Source organism: Anser brachyrhynchus (genome assembly GCF_964034855.1).
Source record: "Anser brachyrhynchus genome assembly, chromosome: 3".
In the NCBI taxonomy this organism is placed as follows: domain Eukaryota; kingdom Metazoa; phylum Chordata; class Aves; order Anseriformes; family Anatidae; genus Anser; species Anser brachyrhynchus.
Genome location: NC_137696.1, coordinates 11707202 through 11726826, shown reverse-complemented (window position 1 = coordinate 11726826; position 19625 = coordinate 11707202). Strand labels below are relative to the sequence as shown.

At 41.6% G+C, this 19625-nt stretch overlaps 1 protein-coding gene across 25 annotated transcripts in view; it reads right to left on the bottom strand.

Annotated features, from left to right (window-relative positions):
• The window catches only part of RIN2 (Ras and Rab interactor 2), a 344774-nt gene that overhangs the window by 32913 nt on the left and 292236 nt on the right, over positions 1 to 19625 (bottom strand). For 18 of the 25 annotated variants that reach the window (XR_013948440.1, XM_080584982.1, XM_080584979.1 and 15 more), the window contains 2 exons: positions 17592 to 17684; positions 2560 to 2654 (listed from right to left, as the gene is read on the bottom strand). Coding sequence is in view for 23 of the 25 variants with exons in the window: in XM_080584982.1 (XP_080441108.1) it covers positions 2560 to 2654; positions 17592 to 17684 (188 nt within the window). In the remaining 2 variants the exon portion in view is untranslated. Of the gene's footprint in view, positions 1 to 2559; positions 2655 to 4839; positions 4943 to 17591; positions 17685 to 17814; positions 17928 to 18504; positions 18605 to 19625 lie in introns of those variants that run through there. The other 7 variants (XM_080584968.1, XM_080584969.1, XM_080584967.1 and 4 more) reach the window with 5 other exon arrangements.

The window sequence follows — 19625 nt, the reverse complement described above, 5'->3', positions numbered from 1 at the left end:
CACAAGAGATTTAGAGCCCTCGAGAGAGGATGAATGCACCCTACAAGACCATCTGAATGGCCACCACCCATGGCACATTTACTCCCCTGGCTGCCCAAAGGAATGCTTAAACTCCCATCCTACATGGACCTGGGCTGCCATGCCACGCAGAAACTCTCTAGCTACCCTTTCAAAGGCCACCAGTATGGTGCCGATCAGAAAATTATCCTATTTATGCCCTTTTTCTGACAACTTCACTCACTTGCATTACTGAGATACGCGTCTGCATTGGGAAAAAGTCCAGGCATCAAACACCATGGTACCATGGAATATTGAAAATGATGACATGAGTATCCCATTTCCAACATTTTAACAAGCTTTGTTTTTTTTGCAGGGCATTTACACACTTACAACCAAAAGCTGTAGGCCCCAGTTACTTGAATCATTCTCAGTATTACTTGGGCTACAGGTGTCAAAAGAGACGTCTCCAAATATAATCAGGGAAATCAAGTGTGAAAGTCACCACACAGCCACAAAATTCACTGAAGCTGTAGACATGCATCTTCATACACTTATTTTTCTGAACACAACTGAGACCTCTTGCAAATACTGCCTTTCTAGAACTAACTACCCCGGGTGCATGTGGATATAGGCAAAGATGGAAAACTAGCAAGAATAATACATATTCCTTTTAGCTCAGATTTCTCTAGACTCAAATCCAATGCGACATTAAGATACCAACTTCTGAACAACAGCATACACAGTAATAAAAGCATCTTATATTAATTACAGTTTTTAAATAATTACGATGAAACAAAGTTATAATAGCAAACATCCTTTAGTGGAGTCTAGTTTTCACGAAGCTCTCTGGAAAACCTTAGTTGAAATGACAAATCTTGCTTTGTAGCTCTACATAACGAAGAGGTATCAGCATACTACTAATTATATAATTTCCACCACCTTTTTTCTTACATAGAAGTATGCACTTCAGAATCACATACTCATAAAAATTGACTAATTCATTTATTCAGATTCCATATTTTACATTATTTTAAAAAAATAAAATTATTGGATGGCTACTGTTTCAATAGGAAACAACTGTTCATGGAAACTGCATTATTCACTTTCTGAAGTTAACTTTACTTGCGTATTTTAATCAAAATATATTTTGTATTCCAAACTAAGAGATTTAGTTTAAAGAAAATATAAAATACTATCAGTAAAAATCAGAGAATTTAATTTGACTGATTCCAGCTAAGTGCTTCCATCAAGATCTTAGAACTAGTAAATCTTAGTCTTTTAAGTTTATGGTGCATCCGAGAACACACGAAGCTTTTTCTTAACTCAAAATTAGCTAATGATCATTGACATTAATTAGGTGAATCCACTGAAATCCAGAAAGTATCCTTTCTGCCGTTGTAAAAGAAGTGCATTGTCAAAACCTTTAAAACAAAAATAATGTGCAATCTGGTCCATAGCCAAGGACTTTAATGAGCTCATCCGTCTGATACTCTTTACCACTTGTCAACAAAGGTGCTGCTCAATGTTTTATGTTACATGAGTAACTGAAATGCAATGCAGTAAGTTTTGCAATGCAGTAAGTTTTATCACACTTCAAAGGTATTTACAGAAATAAAAGGGAAAAAATAATACACCACAGATGTAATTCCACATAACTATCTACTTTGTTAACTCACTGCCTTGTAGAAGAGCAAAACCCACCAGCTCCAGGGCTGGCCTTGACTGTGCAGTCAGGTAAGACAGAACACTTGCGTCAGCATCTCCTCTTGCAACTAGTATTTGAGTAGTAAGTTAAAAAAAAAACTTCTTAACACAATAGTTACAATTTCAAATATCCTCTGGATATAAATTTATCAGACGTTAACTACCAAGAATAACAAAACCAAACCAAAATGCTAAGGTCCCCAGTATGCCCACTTAAAGTCAAATGTTTACATAACAAATTTACACAATCCACACCTACGTGACATCAGCTATTTCAAAAAGCCCAAGCTTACATCTGCACTATAATATGCATCTCAATTTTGAAGTTAACAAAATGCATCCATCTACTGTTTTTGTGTTTTAAAACTTGCAATAGACATGTAAATGAGCTAGAATATATTCCACAAAAATGTGAGCTCATAACAGTCCATATTTTCCTTGCTAGACTGAAAAGATAAATTTTATTCTGGGTTGAACCTTCACAAAGACATCTCGAGCAATGTACATTTTTAGTCTTTACAATGTGAAAGCAAAGCTCATTGCCATAAACAATAGGAACAACATTAGTAGTTTCCTCCTTTAGACATTCATCTTTGTCCTAGGTTTGTAACAAGGAAGCAGAAGTAAAGTTCAGTTGCTTTTTAGAAGGTATTAGAGCAAATACACAGAACAACTAACCTCTGGGCATTTCTCCAACACAATGGCAAATTCCTTTAACTAAGAGCAAGATTACCTACACCCTCTGTTCGCAGTATGAAAAGTGCTAGGACATAAACCACCCAAGAGATCAGCACAATAAAAACATTCCTGCCATGGCGCACCTCCAGGAACTTTGAGAATAAGCATTTTAATCACCTTTGCAAATCTGCAGATTCATCTTCCACTGCGAGATCTGTCTGTACCATCTCGTGTTTCAGTTCTCCGATTTCTGAGGCAATTGTGTCAATGAGCTAGAAAGGGACAAAAATAATATGACGTCAAGTGAGTGGAAGAGGTGTGGAAAAGAAGCCTGGGCAAGTTTAGTCACCAGAGATTATAAACTGTTTTTTAATCATTTCCTATTTGGACTTCCCCTTGCAAAGGAAAAAGTAAGGGTTGGGAACACTTATAATTGTTCTTGGAGAAAGAATAATTCCTGTTTTGTACCTATACAAAACCTTCTTCCAGGCTGGTCAGCTTTGTGGATTTTTTTTGGGGGGGTTTTTGTTGTTGTTGTTAACATATTAAATCTGCTGCCTCAACAAACAATCAGACTACACAATAGCCTAAAAAGTAAATGATTTGATCAATTGTAGCAGTAGCTTTCTCAAATAAAAAGACAGTTTGAAGAGTTTCAGTTGCATGAGTTATTTCAGAAGGTACACTAAGCCAGCATTACAGTATTTCAGTGGATGAAAAGTAACAAAAACGACAAGGAAATGGGAGCTGCTTTTCACATTAGGCCTTGGATTGCACTTGAACAGAAGGACTTAATTAAAAGAAAACTGCACTGTAACACTTCAGCGCATGTGGAACACAATCCTAGCTCTGGACACTAGGGCAGGAAACTCATTTTAAAGTAGGCAAGATTAGCAATAAGGCTGCATACCGAGAACTGTAGCACTGGCTAGCCAGATGTCTGGGAGATGCTTTGTTGAGAACATGGCAGAAATTAACTGTGAAGCTCACAAGACTCGCTGCCTTGAACATTCTTTGCAGCAACTGCATAAAGTTCGCCCATCAGGCAGCACAGTGACAGCATATACATAAAGCCTGGTGCAGCGTTCATCATTCCTGCTCAGAGTGGACCCTGATGTAAGGTTCCCAGTGATGTAAGCTCCACCACCACCCCAGCACCTCACAGCAAGCAAACTAAAATCCTGGCAGATGAAGCAAAACCAGCTTTCCACTCCAGTTAAAACAGTTGTCCTCTTGTCACCCATGATGCAGCTCAGTATAGGAGCTCTTTCCAAGGCTTCTCATCATCAAGCAAGTTTTTTGATACCGTTTTACATATTTTCTTCTACCTCAGAAATTCACACCCTCCTTTATCACGCAGCTTTACTCTGATTAATTCAAAGCTGCAGGCTCTATTTACACTAGGCCAACTCCAATCTGTTTATTTTAAGTGAGAATTAATACATGCTACGTTGACACCACAGGCCTCTTTCTTTCAAGGTCATCACTCCCCACAGTGCTGTACCACCATTGATACAGCTTACAGAGATCTTCCTCCTGCTGCCTCTCAAACACCCCGTGAGTCACTGCTGCGAGGTGTGAGCAATGCCTTCCTGACCACAAGGAGCAGCTGCGAAGGAACCCGTGCTGCTCTGACAGACCAGAGCAGCTCCATGCAGGACTCAGCACCTCACAGGACACACTCCCACCAGCACGGCACCTCAAAAACAAGCTGCGCTGATGGAGGGGGAGGAAGGACCAACCTCATGCTATGGTGTGCTGCCCCCAAACACGGAGGCTCTGCTCCATTCCTCAGGCTGGTGTGGCTGTTTGGCCAGCCCTCAGGAAGGAGGTGGTTCAGTTTGCTGAACGGCAGGAGGGTTGCCGCTTCGACATCGGGCTAGTTTTCCACTGGTGTCTTGATCTGAACCTGCTCTCAGAGGGTGTGAGACAAGCTCCAGAGCAGGCTGCAGGAAACAGAGCCTCAGGCTGGGAGGAAGCCTGCTCCTTTCAGCAGGTCACTAGATACCATCAGCCCCAGGGTGCTGCCACGTCCCATTTCACAACCAGCCTGGGCCTTTGGGCTCGTTGTGCTGCCTCAGAACAGAGACTTATGCCCCTGCTTAGGCATCCCAAACTGGTAATGACATCAGACACCCCAAACTCAGGAATCTGACCAGGATGTGTCTGCAATTCAGACCATTCAGCTTTTTCAGCCATCTACTCACTAACAGGAAACATGCTTTTGGACTGACAATCACCACAAGAAAATTAACTACCAACCTCCGCAGGGAATAAGAAACCGCACACTCCTATCGTGTACTGTATTCAGAGAGTGTGTATGGGCATATGACAACTCCCAGGTTATTTTAAAAAGAAAAATATTTGATCAGACTAACACCTGAAATTATGACAAGCTATGCCAAGATTTCAAGTCAAACATTTAAAGAATGAAATTTATGTAAAATTTTTAATAACCTGATTGTTTTGTAGCCAAAGACTTCCGTAGATCTGTACTTTTTCTTTAAAACAGGAAGAACAAACTAGAGATGATGCGTACTTAACCAGTTTTTGGTTTCTCAGCAGCAATCCTTTTGTACCTGTAAGCAGAGAACACTGTTCTCCCACTTTGCTTCATCCACTAATTGAGCTCATAGTTAACTTAATTCAAAACACAGAAGCTGATCAGAAGTCTAACAAGACAGAAAAATGCATTTTTCTTTCAAGCTGTGATTAAATAGTAGAAGCGGAAGGATCACCTCTATTAGGTCTCAGTCAAGAATGATCTGTTGCGACCTGTAGCTGCAGTAAACACTCACATTGTTCCATTAGTTTCAAACCCAAGTGTTTTCATAAACTTTCTTACAGTTAGTTTTAAATAACTAAGAGCACTCTAAAACATTGACACAATGTATTTCTTGTTATTGTTATCAAGATATATGAAATACAAGTAAAAAAATGCTAATAAATGTATGTTGTGAAAAATATACAGTACAAAGATATGATTTGCCATTTTTACATAATGAGTAACAAGTATACAGAAAAAGCAGAACATTCTTTTGGTGAACAAAATCCGTTCCAGGTCTAATTACAGCCTACCAGTTACCTAAAAATTTTCCTCTTCCATTTTAAAATCACATTTCATAAGTGACTGAACTGTAATACGTATAGACAAAGGGTTTGCTTTACTTCAATAAATAGATTTGTTTTTAAGTATCTGCTATGCTTCCCCAGTCTTCATTTATAGTTAGATTTGTTCTAGTGCAATGAGGTAGACAAATGCTCATACAAGCTGCTACTGCTAAATAAGATACACCAATGAAGCAAGTCTCACTATGTTACCTACAGCTTTTGTAGTCTTATCCCCTCCAGTTCTCCTCCAGCTTTTCATTTCAGTTCATTTAAAACAGCTCTGTTTTAGCACCATTTAACTCTTTAGCACCACTTTGTGTTTTTTGTTCCTCACACCTTTACCTACATCTTGGCACATACCTACATCTTCCCTGCTCCAGATTTTCTGTCCTCCATTCAGGAGGAACATGTTTTTAACCTATTCCCTTTTAGAAGTATGCAAACAAAACACTTGCAAACTTTAACTTCAGAGCCACGAAACCAAACTTTTAGGTGAAGTAGACAGACTTAACTAAGGCAGTATCCTTTTTGCAATAGAGAAAGGCATTAGGTTTCCACTTTCCATCCTACTCACAAAACAGTGGGTTTGCTGAATGAAACCCTTCCAGTCTTTCGGGCAGCTGTAGAGGCATTCCTTCTTTCTGTCTACTATGAAGCTTTCAGTATTTTCATTTCTCCTGACCTCACACCTGCTGCAATAAGACAGCATGAAGCACTTAGTGCAGCAATTTTCTGTTGTTGCTAAAATATCCCCCAAATTGTACCTGAACACAACTGACAGTTATGTTACTATTCAAACTGATGAGATTATAGCCTACTCTCCTTTCTACCAAGCAGCCACAAAAGCTTTAAGGCTGGCTGTGGAGTCACGAAGGCAACCATGTCAAGAACATTCTTCCCGCAATAACAGCTAAAAATTTTCTAATGAATGAAGCAAGCCTCAGATTTTAAATCATGGCATTTCCTGAAGACACTTCATATTCACACTATGAGAGAGTGAAGTTTTTCAATCACAAGCAGTTGTGAATATGAGCAATGTAGCTACCTCTAAATAAGTAAGTTAGGGCTTCCTGGTACGGCTTGTCAGGAGTCACCCTGGAAGGAAGGTGCCTCTGGCTGGCTACCAGCACACAACACAAGTCAGAGCCCCAGGTCTTGTTCTAGATGGCAACTGATTCAGAAAGATCAGAAGCTGTATTCGGCCTTTAAAACACGAAGTCATGATGTCAACCACTACGAATCTCACTGTATTACTGAATGCTACTTGAGGATTTGATGTTAATGGAACAGACCAGCTGTAGGTATGAGCTTCTGCAACATGCAGCCTTGAATAAGGTTGAAGAACAGACTTTGCTGAATTAGCAGTGTGACTCTGATCCCTGTGGCAGAGCCTGACTAGGGAATCATGAAGGACCTTAGGAGGGTGTGAAACCAGGGCAGTTGCCCCCAGCTCCTTGCACTGTATGGAGCCTGTCAGAACCCAAGGCTGATTACACCAATGTCTTAAAGAAGGTCAGTCTTAGAATAATCAAGCTAGGATTGACCAGCTGTTCATTTTCAAAGGATTATCATCATCACCAAATCGCCCAAAGGGATTATGACAGTTTTACCTTGCAACAGATGGGTTTCTTTCAATATGGTCTGACTTCAGATTTCAATTGTTTACTTAAAACCCCGGCAGAGTGCATGGCAACCCCCTGGCTTCTTCAAAGAAGTCAGCCATCTGTGGAGAGAAGCTGATCCGGAATCACAGGGGGTAGTCATGCTCCACCATCCTCCCCATGTCTTCTCTGGATCTGCAGACATGGAAAGGCAGGGAGCTCAGATGCCTCAGGAACAGCCATGGACAGCAGCTGACAGGCCAGGCCCACCTGGCCCCGATCACACACCTCTCCATGGGAGCAACCACCTGTACCCAACAGCCCACAGAAAGTGCAAAGATGGCACGGAGTGGGTGGCAGCTCCTTGGAGGCATGGAAGCGCCAGGCATGGCGATAAGTAGCATGGGCAACACATACTTCAGCTTCAAACACAGGAGAGGGAAATGGTAAGCAAAGTGGAGTACCCCTCTGTCCCACTAGCTTTCAAATTGCAGGCTTTCAGCACCACAGCCCAGACTTCTTTCCCCACAAAACTTCCTATGCTGGCAACTGCACAGAGCTGCTATTCCCCACAAACCAGCTGCTGGTGCATGACATAAAGGAGGGCAGGATCGATCGGAGGTAGCTCTTCCTCAAAGAGGAGGCTTCCTAACTTTTTACACCCACAAGACCAGCAGTAGCCACAAAAAAACATCACAGCAGCAAATAGGCACTGTTCTCTGACAAATCGGAACAGAGCAAGTGGCTCCTACACCAAGAGCTCACAAAACAGAAAATTTTTTCAGCATTTTTCCCTTGAAGCATACAGCAGGAGGAACGATGCACAGAAACATCCATGGGTTTTCAGCCACCACCTCAACACTTGCCTTGCTGTGTTAACTAGCTGTTAACTGCTTAGTTGTACTAACAATCCTCAATCGGAGTTGAAAAAAAATCTCTTGAAATAACTCCCTCTCCCAAAAAACCAAACTTCTTTGGGGCCTCTGGAAAAGAATTCTAACCTAACCTGTACTAACAGCATGATAACACAAAAAGTAAGGCCGACACTTCACAGAAACATTTCATCTATCAGTTTGACCCCAGAAGACAGAACTCATCCATAATGCAAAGGCAGAGTTTAAATACTGCATAACACTGCCGTTGTTTGGTTAGTTCTTTAATTCACTTGTTCCTATTATTCTGATGCTTACCAATATACACTTCATCTTTGCAAGTTATTTGTAGTTGTTTTTGCATGTTTGCAATGCTTTGCTAACTGCCTTATTAATATTTTTTTTGTCTGGAAAAAGTACTTGTTTAAGATTTAAGTTACTGAAAACAAATGTTTTTTTGGAGTTGTAACTTGTAACAACAAATCTGAACAGCAAAAAAACAAGCATTGCAGACATCTTGAATTTTCTCTGTATCTTGAACATACTGTTTTCTTGATGCGTTTTAATTTGCATGTCTGCCTTAAAGAGAACTCATCAGAAGCCACTTTCCCCAAAGGAATTTTTCTGTCTCTAGTGATTTTTTTAAATTTTATTTTACCTTTTTTTTTTTTTAAAGAGCTCTTTAAACAGCATGCTTCAAGCAGTCTTATGCTCATGCCTTCTTCCACAGGCTCTATTTCTGTGTACACCATGTATTGCTCATGACAGAAGGGAGTGCATCCTGGAGAAGCAGACAAGCTGAAGTGCTGAGATCAAACCTCATCAAGCCTGAACCTGATCTATGGTCTCCTAGAACATGGGACACTGCAATCAAAGTGACTCATCAGCAACCAGCAGGTACCACACTTGAACTGAAAAATTAATTTTTTGTTCCTAAATATATTATATAAACAGCCAATATTTTCTGCAAATGACACTCAATGTTTCCTTAAATCATTTCTCATTAAAAAGTGTTTTTAATCAGGAGAAGAGTAACCATCTTTTGCAGTTGCATCATTTGGGGTATTCTTGCAATTAACTGATGTACCAGCACCTGACAAGTATTTCCCATCAAATGCTGTAAAGTCCACTCATGAATGTATGACATCATTTCTGGAGTATTTAGGATCAACAAAGCTGCTGGTCATTATAAAATGTATGTGACGTTTGCATGACTTGCATTATACAAGATGAGCTTTTAATTACACATTTCTACAAAATGCAGGAAGGATCCTGGGTGTGTAATAGTATTAGAAAACAGGCATTTCTGCTGCCTTCGTTTTAGTAGAAGGCTCAGACTGAATTCTTTAAACAGATCTCTGTTCATAAATTGTGTGATGCCTATTTTGCTGAAAATAATGGGAAAACTCACCCACTGGTTTCAACAGACTTGAAATCAAGACCATAAGAGGCAATGAAACATGACTGAAGCAGGCAGAAATACGTTAGAGTCCCCTGTCAGTGTAAAACAACATAGATAAGACCTATGTGATATATAGAGTAATAATTCGTGTCAAGAAGATGGTTGATATTAATAAGGAAGGGGGAGATGTGGGAGGGTGGTCATGGGGGTCAACAAGCCCCATGGTTGGTGACAACATCAGACTCTTAACGATTCCTTAACATCAGGAATGTAAAGAGTTTAGAGGGAACAAAAAAAGGTGATTCAGGAGACGCCATGCCGTCTCGGGTTGCTTGTTCTCCCACCGTTAAGGCATGGAAGTTGCTGGGAGTTTGCTGGTTGCCGGGCAAAGTTGTTTGACCAATGAAGAGTTAGTGGAAAAGGACTGCTGTGGGGCGAATAGTATAAGAAGGGAGCCTGTACTCAATATGGGATGCAACACGATATGATGAAGTTCTGTCGTCAATGAAGTAGTAGCAGTTACTGATCCTAAAAGAACCCTGGTGTCCGTGTGGTCATTACGCCACAAATGGCACCCAAACAGGGACCTGAAGAAAACAGGAACAGGGACATGAACAACAGGAACAGGCTAACAGAACAGGGACCAGGACAGGAACAGGGACATTGATCGCCTAATGAAGAAGGGTTCAGCCAAACTCGGCAAACCATTCTAAGAAGCTCGTATAGAAAGTCGCTGGAAATAGGCATATCGGAGCTGGAAGGAAGCTCAAGCTGAGAAGCGGACCCGCGCACACAACTGCCCCTCGCTGGCCGAAGGTAAGCAGTTGTGCATTATGGGGAATCATACGTCCTTAGAAACAAAGACTGTCCTGGTAACCTTACAGCTTATTCAGACAGTTTATGATCCTGAAACATGGCACCAAACTGAGGTCAAGGTGTGGGACTCTGCTACTAAAAACGACAACGTTGCGGTGGGATTGCTCGGCACCTGGCGAGCAATCTCTGAGGCCTTAAAGAGACATGTGTGACCACAATCAGAAACGTATGGTTTGCGAGATAGTGAGGGAGCTGCGGGCTCGTCCACCGATCCTTCTGCTACACCATAGCCCCCCCCCCCGCCGCTACCGCCATCGCAGGCCTTTGCTGTTACGCCCCCTGGTGACCCGGATGTTCCTTTTGATCCAGGCCCGACAGGCCCTGAAAAGGAGCCGGGTCTGTTTCCCTTCGATCCGGGAGGAATAGGATACATAAGGCCCAAAGGCCGAGTTGCTTAACAACTTAAAGCGAGACATTGTTCCCACGACTAGCCCTGGAATTCTCCGGTGTTTGTAATCAAGAAAAGGAATGGAAAATTGAGACTGTTACATGATCTGAGAAAAATTAATGAAGATATGGGAGCTCTTCAACCAGGATTACCAACTCCAACTATGCTCCCCCAGTCATGGACATTAATAGTAATAGACTTAAAGGATTGTTTGTTAAACGCTTGCCAGAATTCGGAAAACTTTGCCATGTTTATGTTTCAATTGATACCTTTTCTGATTGTACATATGTATAGGCGTACTCGGGTTTCTTATGATGTAAAAGTAATGTTCTATATATTTAGAAAGTTCGACAGTTGTGTGTGCATGTTGGTAGAGCGTAGACTCCCCGTGCACCCAGCGCTGTTTACTTGCCTTTTATAAATATTACTAAATTCAGATTGAGTTGTATCTTCATTTATAACACGTAAGTCTTAAAAATCTGCCTGTGACTGATTCCTTCAGAAACATGAAATAAGCATCACCTTGCTTTGCTACAGAAACAAGCGGCTTTATAAATGGAAACCTATCTGGAAGGATGACATCATCTCAGGTGGTAAGGTAGTTAAAAGTAAAACAGAAACAAAATTAAAAATAACTTGTGTAACAATAACTAGCCACTTTTGTATCTAATGTTTTCTCTTTTTGGTTTATTTCTGACAAAACACTGTTATGTAAGTTGAAAAGAAACAACAAAACCACTACTGTAAACCCAAATAATTATTATGACTCAGACAGCATGAATTCACAGAGCAGCCCAGCATGATATTCCCTAACCAAACCTACCCTTAACATCAGATTGCCACAAATACCCATGTACTAACTGTTTACATTCTTAAAATCCATGAATAACGAAATGCAAACATCTTAAACTACGTTTCCTTTCATAATGCATCAGGCCATGTTTATTGTCAACTGATGCCTCCTTCAATAAGACTGGTGCCAGCTTTAGAAACTGGCAGGGGTGACAACGTAACTCCTATACACAGACCGCAAACATAATTATCCACAGCTCTCCAGTGTTCTGTCACTGAACACATGCATCTCAATTCTACATCTTTCAGAATGTGACATAAGCAGCAAAAATCAGAGCAACCTCCGAGCTGCTCTCTAACATGTTCATGAGAAGCAATGAGCTCTCGAGGTGCTACAGGCACCTTTATGAAGCTACTCTGTCTACACACATCGTTGTTGTGCAGTGGGAAGTACAGGACAGAGACAGGGCAGGGCCTCACTCAGGAGCTCAGCATAGCTACAGGTTGCTTTACTCATTCAGCTCTTTTAAGAGTTTCTCAACTGAAAGCAGAAACCACCACTTTGTGGCAAACTCCTGTCTTCGGTATTGAAACATAAATAATCTTGTAAAAGCATTAATGAAACTGCAATTTTTCTTAGAGCACATTAAGAGAGTCAACCAAGGTGACCACTGTAGAATGTTTCCAAGCTCTATGCTTACAACAGCTAACAAGGAAAGTGTAAGATCAGCATTTCTAATCTGGCAAGGGAATACAGGCTAAAGACAACAAGGATCATCATCAGAAAGGACAAATGAGCCCCAGCACTTATCCAGCATCTCATTTTTCATTCTTGTTGGAGACCTGGAGACCTGAGTCCTCTTTAGCATTTCATCTTTTCCTTCCTGTTTTGATGAGCAGAGCGTAGCAACCCTCAAAAAGCACTCTATGTGATGAGATGGTGAAGTGCTAGAGATGAACCAAAACGGGAATGCTATTTCTGGGCTCGTCTCTACATGTACACAATTAGATATTTTGCTATGCGGCTGCAATTGCTGGTTATTTTGCACAGTGAGCCATGGATTTCTGAGACCACTAACACTATTCAGTGTCTCATTCATCTGTAAGCAACGAAGTTTTAACTGATACTTGATTTTGGTACAGAATTCAGTGGTGTAAAGTTTCTGATACCAGTTCAGTACTGCTTGCAACTCAATATTTTGATGAGAAGGTTGATTCAGTAAAAAGGATGTTTGTCAGAGGCACATATTCTGTTCCTTGTTTTACCACAGGCTCCCTCTGTAGCCACTGGCAAGCTTTCCAGGCCCCGAATTATCCAGCCTAACTCCATCTTGGCTTCCCTTTTCCGGTTTGCTGGCTGAGCCTTCATCAATTGTGAGTACTAGGAATAACGACTTGGAAGAATTTACCCTATAAGGCACACAGACCTTCACTCTTCGTAAGGTGGGGACAGTACTGTTTTCCTGGTGTAGTAACAGCTGGGAGAACGAATGCGAAAAAAGTAAGAGATGGTTAGAAGCTACAGCAATGGGAACTATTTAAGAACCAAACAGAAAAGGAAAGGTGGAGTTGCCTACTGGTAGCTGCCAATAACCTTTCTCATAAAAGTTACTGAGAACAGTAAGATACTCTTTTTGAGGATTTAAGTGTCCTGAGAAACTGTATGCCAGCATGCTAAAGTGTTTTTTTTTGGCAACTGTAAATGAACAGGTGCAACACGAGAGCCATGTGTGGAAGTACACTATGCAATCCGGGCACCTGGGAGAGCATTGTGAGTAGAGGGCAGATTGGGTAAAAGCCGTATCTTAACCAGCAGGTCTCCTAAACACAGCAATACAGGGCAAATTAAATTAAACTCAAAAATCGCTACTCAAAATTAGCTGTTCTAATAATTTTATAAATGCAGGAGAGGGAAAGGATAAAGGTAATCTACTTGTACAAGTGCACAAACGTACATGATGTGTACAATGCACAGGCGATGGATACACTGATTGCCTGCAGTTTCCAATTTGACATCAGAGGTTTCAAGCACAAATACAGCCTGGGTGGAAAATGGATCAAGAGCAGCCCTGAGAAGAAAGACCTGAAAGACCTGGGGGTGTTGGTTGATGAGAAGTGCAACATGAGCCAGCAATGTGTGCTTGCAGCCCAGAAAGGCACCCATACCCTGGGCTGCACCAAAAGCAGCGTGGCAGCAGGGCAAGGGAGGGGATTGTCCCCCTCTGCTCTGCTCTTGTGAGACGCCCCTTGGAGCCCTGCGTTCAGCCCTGGGGCCCCAGCACAAGAAGGATGTGAACCTATTAGAACGAGTCCAGAGGAAGGCCACAAAGATGATGAAGGGGCTGGAGCACCTCTGTTTTGAAGCCAGGCTGAGGGAGTTGGGGTTGTTCAGCCTGGAGAGGAGAAGGCTCCAGGCAGACCTTACAGCGGCCTGCCAGTGCCTAAAGAGGGCTGCAGGAGAGCTGGGGAGGGACTCTTAGTCAGGGAGTGTAGGGCCTGGACAAAGGATAATGGCTTTAAACTAAAAGAGGGTGGATTTAGATTACATATAAGGAAGAAATTCTTTACTGTGAGAGTGGTGAGGCACTGGAACAGGCTGCCCAGAGAAGCTGTGGATGCCCCATCCCTGGAAGCATTTAAGGCCAGGTTGGATGGGGCTTTGAGCAACCTGGTCTGGTGGGAGGTGTCCCTGCCCATGGTGGGGGGTTGGAATTAGATGATCTTTAAAGTCCCTTCTAACTCAAACCATTCTGTGATTCTATAATAAATTTAGGATTTTTTGGTCAAACAAAGCAAGTTCCCAGGGATGATGAGAGATCTGAAAAGGTAGCTTTGCAGCAGCTTTTATTCTTGCTGTTCATCAGGCCACTGTCTTGCCAGCCTGTACTTAGCACAGTTTAGTCCAACCTTAGTTTCTCAATTGACATTGCTTATCATAGCCTTAAAACAGTCTAGTATCTTCAAGTTGATCAGGCATACTGCTTTCCCAATCAGAGTAACTGCATCCATGGCATTACAAACAGAAGGTACACAAAATACCTACTTCAGTGTCCATTTTCTCCCCAAGAGTTAATTACACAAGGAGGTATCAATGCACTGCAAAAAGCTATTTGAGGATTTGCTTACAGTCCTACTGACATTATTCCTTGAGCACACACCTAAGTGACAACCTAGAAATATTCCTCCTAGCTGAGACCATTTCTTGTGATGAAAATACAACCATTCACTGAGAATTCACTCAACAAAACCAAGAAGTAGTTCCTGTCCCCAGATGAATCCTGACTCTTGCTGACCACACGAAGCCCTGAGTGAGCCAAAGAGCAAAATATGCTGTCACTGCAGTGCTGATCACTGGCTTGTTAGAGATTGGCCTCGTAAGATTGCCTTAAGATAAAGAAAGCACAGAAGACACAAAACAAACATTTCTATGTGTCTGTGGTAGTACAACAGCACTATGAAGCTGCTGACATAGAAACCAGTCCTGCACACTGCACTGGTGATCATTGAAGCTCTGTGGGCTAATGGCACCAGCCACCACAACCATGTGGTTCCCCCGTGCCTATAGCCTATTGTGAATTTATTTTTATTTATTTATTTCCATCCTGTTTGCTAGAACTGCCCCCAACCATTAGGGTCCAATGCAAGCAGTAAAATAAAACACATTCATCTCAGAGGAACCCAGGAAACATCTGAAACATGCGGCACATGACTGTGAGGGGAGCGCAGTGCACTGGGAACAAGAGGCCGTAGAAGCTACGAACAGTCAGTGAATTGGCGGCCACTTGCCAATACTTAAAGCTTTGGCTGTTCAATCACATTTGCTGCAATACTAGAAGAAAAGCAGTATGCTTTAATACAAGCTGAGATGGCTGCATCTTTCACAGGAAGAAGCTACAGCAGGCACAGATATTCTACAGGAAATAACTGAGATAAGTTAATTCAGTGCTCAGAAGCACCTGCTGATTTTTGCTCTATCAAAAAGCTAAGAGCAAACCTTTGCTCAGTAAGGCAGCAACTGTGACCCTGGCATTATGCAAACAGCAAAATTCTATTGCAGAACAGACAAGTTCAGCTTTGCTGTATCTAACCCTGACCCCAAGCTGGTCTATGCGACACCTTACTCTGTTTCCTCACATCAGAAAAACACGCATATCTTCCTAGCCAGCAGCAGGACACCATGGATTGATGGGTGAACATGCTTTCAGTATAGTGGTGTTGTTTGGACAACATTTTCCCTGTCCTGCTCTCTTGGAGCATATGGTGTTTGCAGCTGCACCCACAGGGTACATGAAGGTTTTGTTAACTACACTTCAGATCACCTAATCCTTTTCTCTAGAAGAAAATGTTAACTGCAGCCATCTCTGCAATTAACTCCAGCACTGCCTCCACACCTCCTGCATTATACATAAATAAAACAAATGGGATTCAGTGGTGCATTGAAAACCACACTGGCAACTCCTACTCCACCTCTGCTTTTTGTAGCGGAGATGCAGACTTAAAAGCTGACAGCTCTCCAAGGTCTCTCCACCTTGCTGCATAAAAGGACTAAAACGTGTTCCCTCATTCCCCTATAAAACAATTAGCTCACCACAGCACAGAAAGCCCTCGACTGATGATCCCCCCAAGACCTCAAAAAACCTCACAGAGAGCATGAGGCTGAACAAGGCCACAGTGAGACAGTGTTTACTTTTGCACTGTGATTGTTCATGCCTGAGCTACACTCCTACAGCTGAGCAAACGTGGGGCCAATTACACAGGTTAACTCCACAGGGAGCACTGGGAAAAAGCAAGAGAAGTCACCACACTTAATCCCTGACAGAAGTTCCCAGAGATACAACTCATTTGTAACTACGCAAGAAGCAAAGAGGACCACAGAGGACAAACAGAACCTAATGGCTGCAGGCAGCCAACCCGAAGTACATCCTTCCTTCCTCACTGTCCTATTTTCCAGCTGCAGTGAGGTGCCAGGGAGTATCTGAAGGAAAGAAGCTGCTTCAGCTGAGGGCTCTATCCATGCCTGTACTCCCAGGTGCTTCCCAAGGACACTGAGAAAGGAGCATATATGTTGCATCCTTTTCTTCCTGGCACATTTCACACATTCCCAGGCTTTAGCTCTATTCTGTGATGGAAAGGAATCGGGGGAAGACAGAAGGTCTCTCACCTGAAACTTACTTCTCACTGGAATATGTTGTAATAAGTGTGTTGTAAGCCACATGACATCTCAAAACAGCACCCACAACATCAAAAGACTCAATACCATTATTTCTGTTTTCTCTCTATTGATACAATATCAAAAGCCAGAACAGAACAACTAACTCTCATTGCCTGCATCATAAAGGAAAAGCTGGGCTTCCTCTTGAGAGAAAGGATTAGATTCCTCTAAAGTACATAGGCACCTGAAGACAAAGATGCACATGTTGTTGGATTTTTCAGAACACTGTGGTGAGCTAAGCACCAGCTTCTTGTTTGTTTCAAACAAGATGCACTTAGGCTTTAAAAAAAAACAAAACACAACGCAAAAATGACTGAAAAACACATTGAGAATGTGAAGGTAGTATTTTTGTGATTGTTCAGATTACACACATGAGGAGCTCCACAAGTTTTTTCTTAAAATAGGCTATGAAACTAATTTTCAATCCAATAATGGAAATCATAAACCCATATTGTAACTTCAAACTACACAAATCCAATTCATGAAAGCTCTAACAATGTTATGCCTGCATATAATAAAGCTTAAGTTCATTGGCAAAGAATGCCACAAGCTGTTTTACACCAAATACTCTATTCAGTGTACAGGAAAACATACACATGAAATAAATGGGTGGTAATTCAACTACAACTAATACTTGTAAGAGGAGATCCTCAAAGAATGCTTCTAATTTTATAGAAAAGGCTTTCTACATACCACAGATTGTACTGCACATTCTGCAACAGTAGTTTCACTTAAAACCATGCACTTTTTGTTTTGTATTGGTCTATTAAGTTACAAAACTCAGACAGTGAATAATAATGTAAACTAAGGCAAGTTTTCTCAGGAAAGGGGTGTTCGTGTTGTTTCTTTTGTCAAAGAAAAAAAAAGACTTCACTGCAACCTAGAAAATATGCAACCTAGTGCTTCCAAGCAAATGCATCTCTTCCTATCGGAATAAATGAAATATCGTATTTACCTTAAAGAAACTTCCCCTTTTGTCCAAACAATGAGCTTTCATCGTCAAAGACGACATCGTCCCTGGGAAGACTCCACTGAATGCCTTGAACTCCTAAAAGCAGAGACATTTTTAATGGTCAGTCCAGTCTGTAGGAAATTCCTTTGTAAGCCACAGAAACAGTAACAACAAGCCTTCTGCCAAAACCCTTTCTGTCAACAACATGGTGCCATTTATTCCGTACCAATGCCATTACATGTCCTTTTAGTCTCTTCTTTTTCAATAAATTGCTTCAAAAAGACAGTACTACTTGAAGTTTCACGTTTCTCCCATCTCTTCACAGCTGATCCTGTAGATCTAGGATGATGTTTAATGTGCTCATTAGAAAAGAATGCTAAAATGTAACAATTGCTTTGTTTGTTTGCTTGACCTTAGCCTGAAGTACAAATATAACAAAATGTTAGATGTCACTACAATCCACTCTGAAATATCATAGTATTAGTGGGGCTGGCTGAGAGGGAGAAAAGGAAAAAAAAAATCACCCGCAGGGGAAAAAACACATTATCATAAGGTAGAAAAATACCCCATCCCCCCCATCCCAAAAAAAAAAAATCCTGCTTGAAGTTATTAAAACGCAATTAACTCTTCTGAGAGTCATGTCCAAACCAGAAATTGAAGATGCAGTTAGGAAGAAGCTAAACTGGATGAACAGTTTAATATCTGGAAGAGTATTACAACATGTAAGCAGCCCGTATGCACATAGTGAGAAATATCACAATGGTGATCTCTAGCTGACTAGCAGAGCTCCTCTCAAGTCACAACCAATTCACATCAGTAACTTGTAGGTAAATGTCAAGTTAAACAGAAACCAAATTCCACGGCTAAGAAGTCCTTCTAGGATTTTTAACAGCAAGCATCAAACTAGCCGACTCACCTGTCCACTGACAACACGGCAGTAGTTACACTGGAAGTTCCAGTTACCCAGGGGGAAAGTATTACATACAGAAGGCATTACAGGTGAAGGTAGGACTGTTGATTCAATACAAACATCAATGAAAATAACTGGCAGGGAGCAGCAGTGAAAAACAAGTTCAGTGGCATGGCTGCAGATGAAACATGAGCAAGCAGCAGCAGCTGGGCAAGAGAATTCTGGGTGTAAAAAACCAAACCTACACCCCTCCTGCTAATTATGAGAGGGCATCAACAGAGGTGAACAGGACCAAGCAGGAAGGAGGAGCTTGAAAGACAGAGAGTTTAATTGGAAAGCCCTGGCAAGCACACACACTGGAAAAGGGTGAGAGGTAGAAGCAAGAGAAAAACATTTACCCTTGGTTTTAATATGTAGCAGAAAGTTTAACACTGTGCACCCCCCTTTCCAGAGGTCAGACCACAAGAGCACTAGAAAAGCTTATGTTTTACCACTGTCTCCTTTGCAAGCAGCCATGCTGGGAATGTTGGGAGCCAACCTGTTTTCCAGGCAGAGTTAGCAGACTTTAAAGGTCAGAAGAAAAACCCAGAACACTGCATTCTTGTGAAAGCCAAATGCTAGAGGATGACCCAGAAAGAACAAAAATCAGCTAAAAACATTTAAAAAATCCAGATCTTCCTTTTAAAAATCAATGTATTTAAAGGAACACATTCCTGATGAGGCTCTAAAGCACTGCCATCTGGGTTGCTTTATTAAAAGTCTGTCTATATAACTTGATAGAGCCAATCCTACAGAAGACTTAAGTCCAGCAAAGTGGGTGGGACTGCAGGTGCTGTTAAATAGCTGAGACACAAACTGTGTCCTTGTCTGTCACAAGCAACAGGGCCAAGGAAAGCCAGGTACACAACAGTCGTTCCACTCTGGGGAATACCAGACATTTCATAGACTTCTCCGATTTGATATTGGGTATTCTAAACAACACGAAGCTTGGCATACAAGAGGTTTTTAATTATACAATGATTATGTTTTCTTTTAATTAATTCTGCAATTCTGAAATTTGCACCTGAAAGGCTGAAGGTAGAGTGAGACCCATGAAACCCCAAAAGGAAGGAATTACAACAAAAATT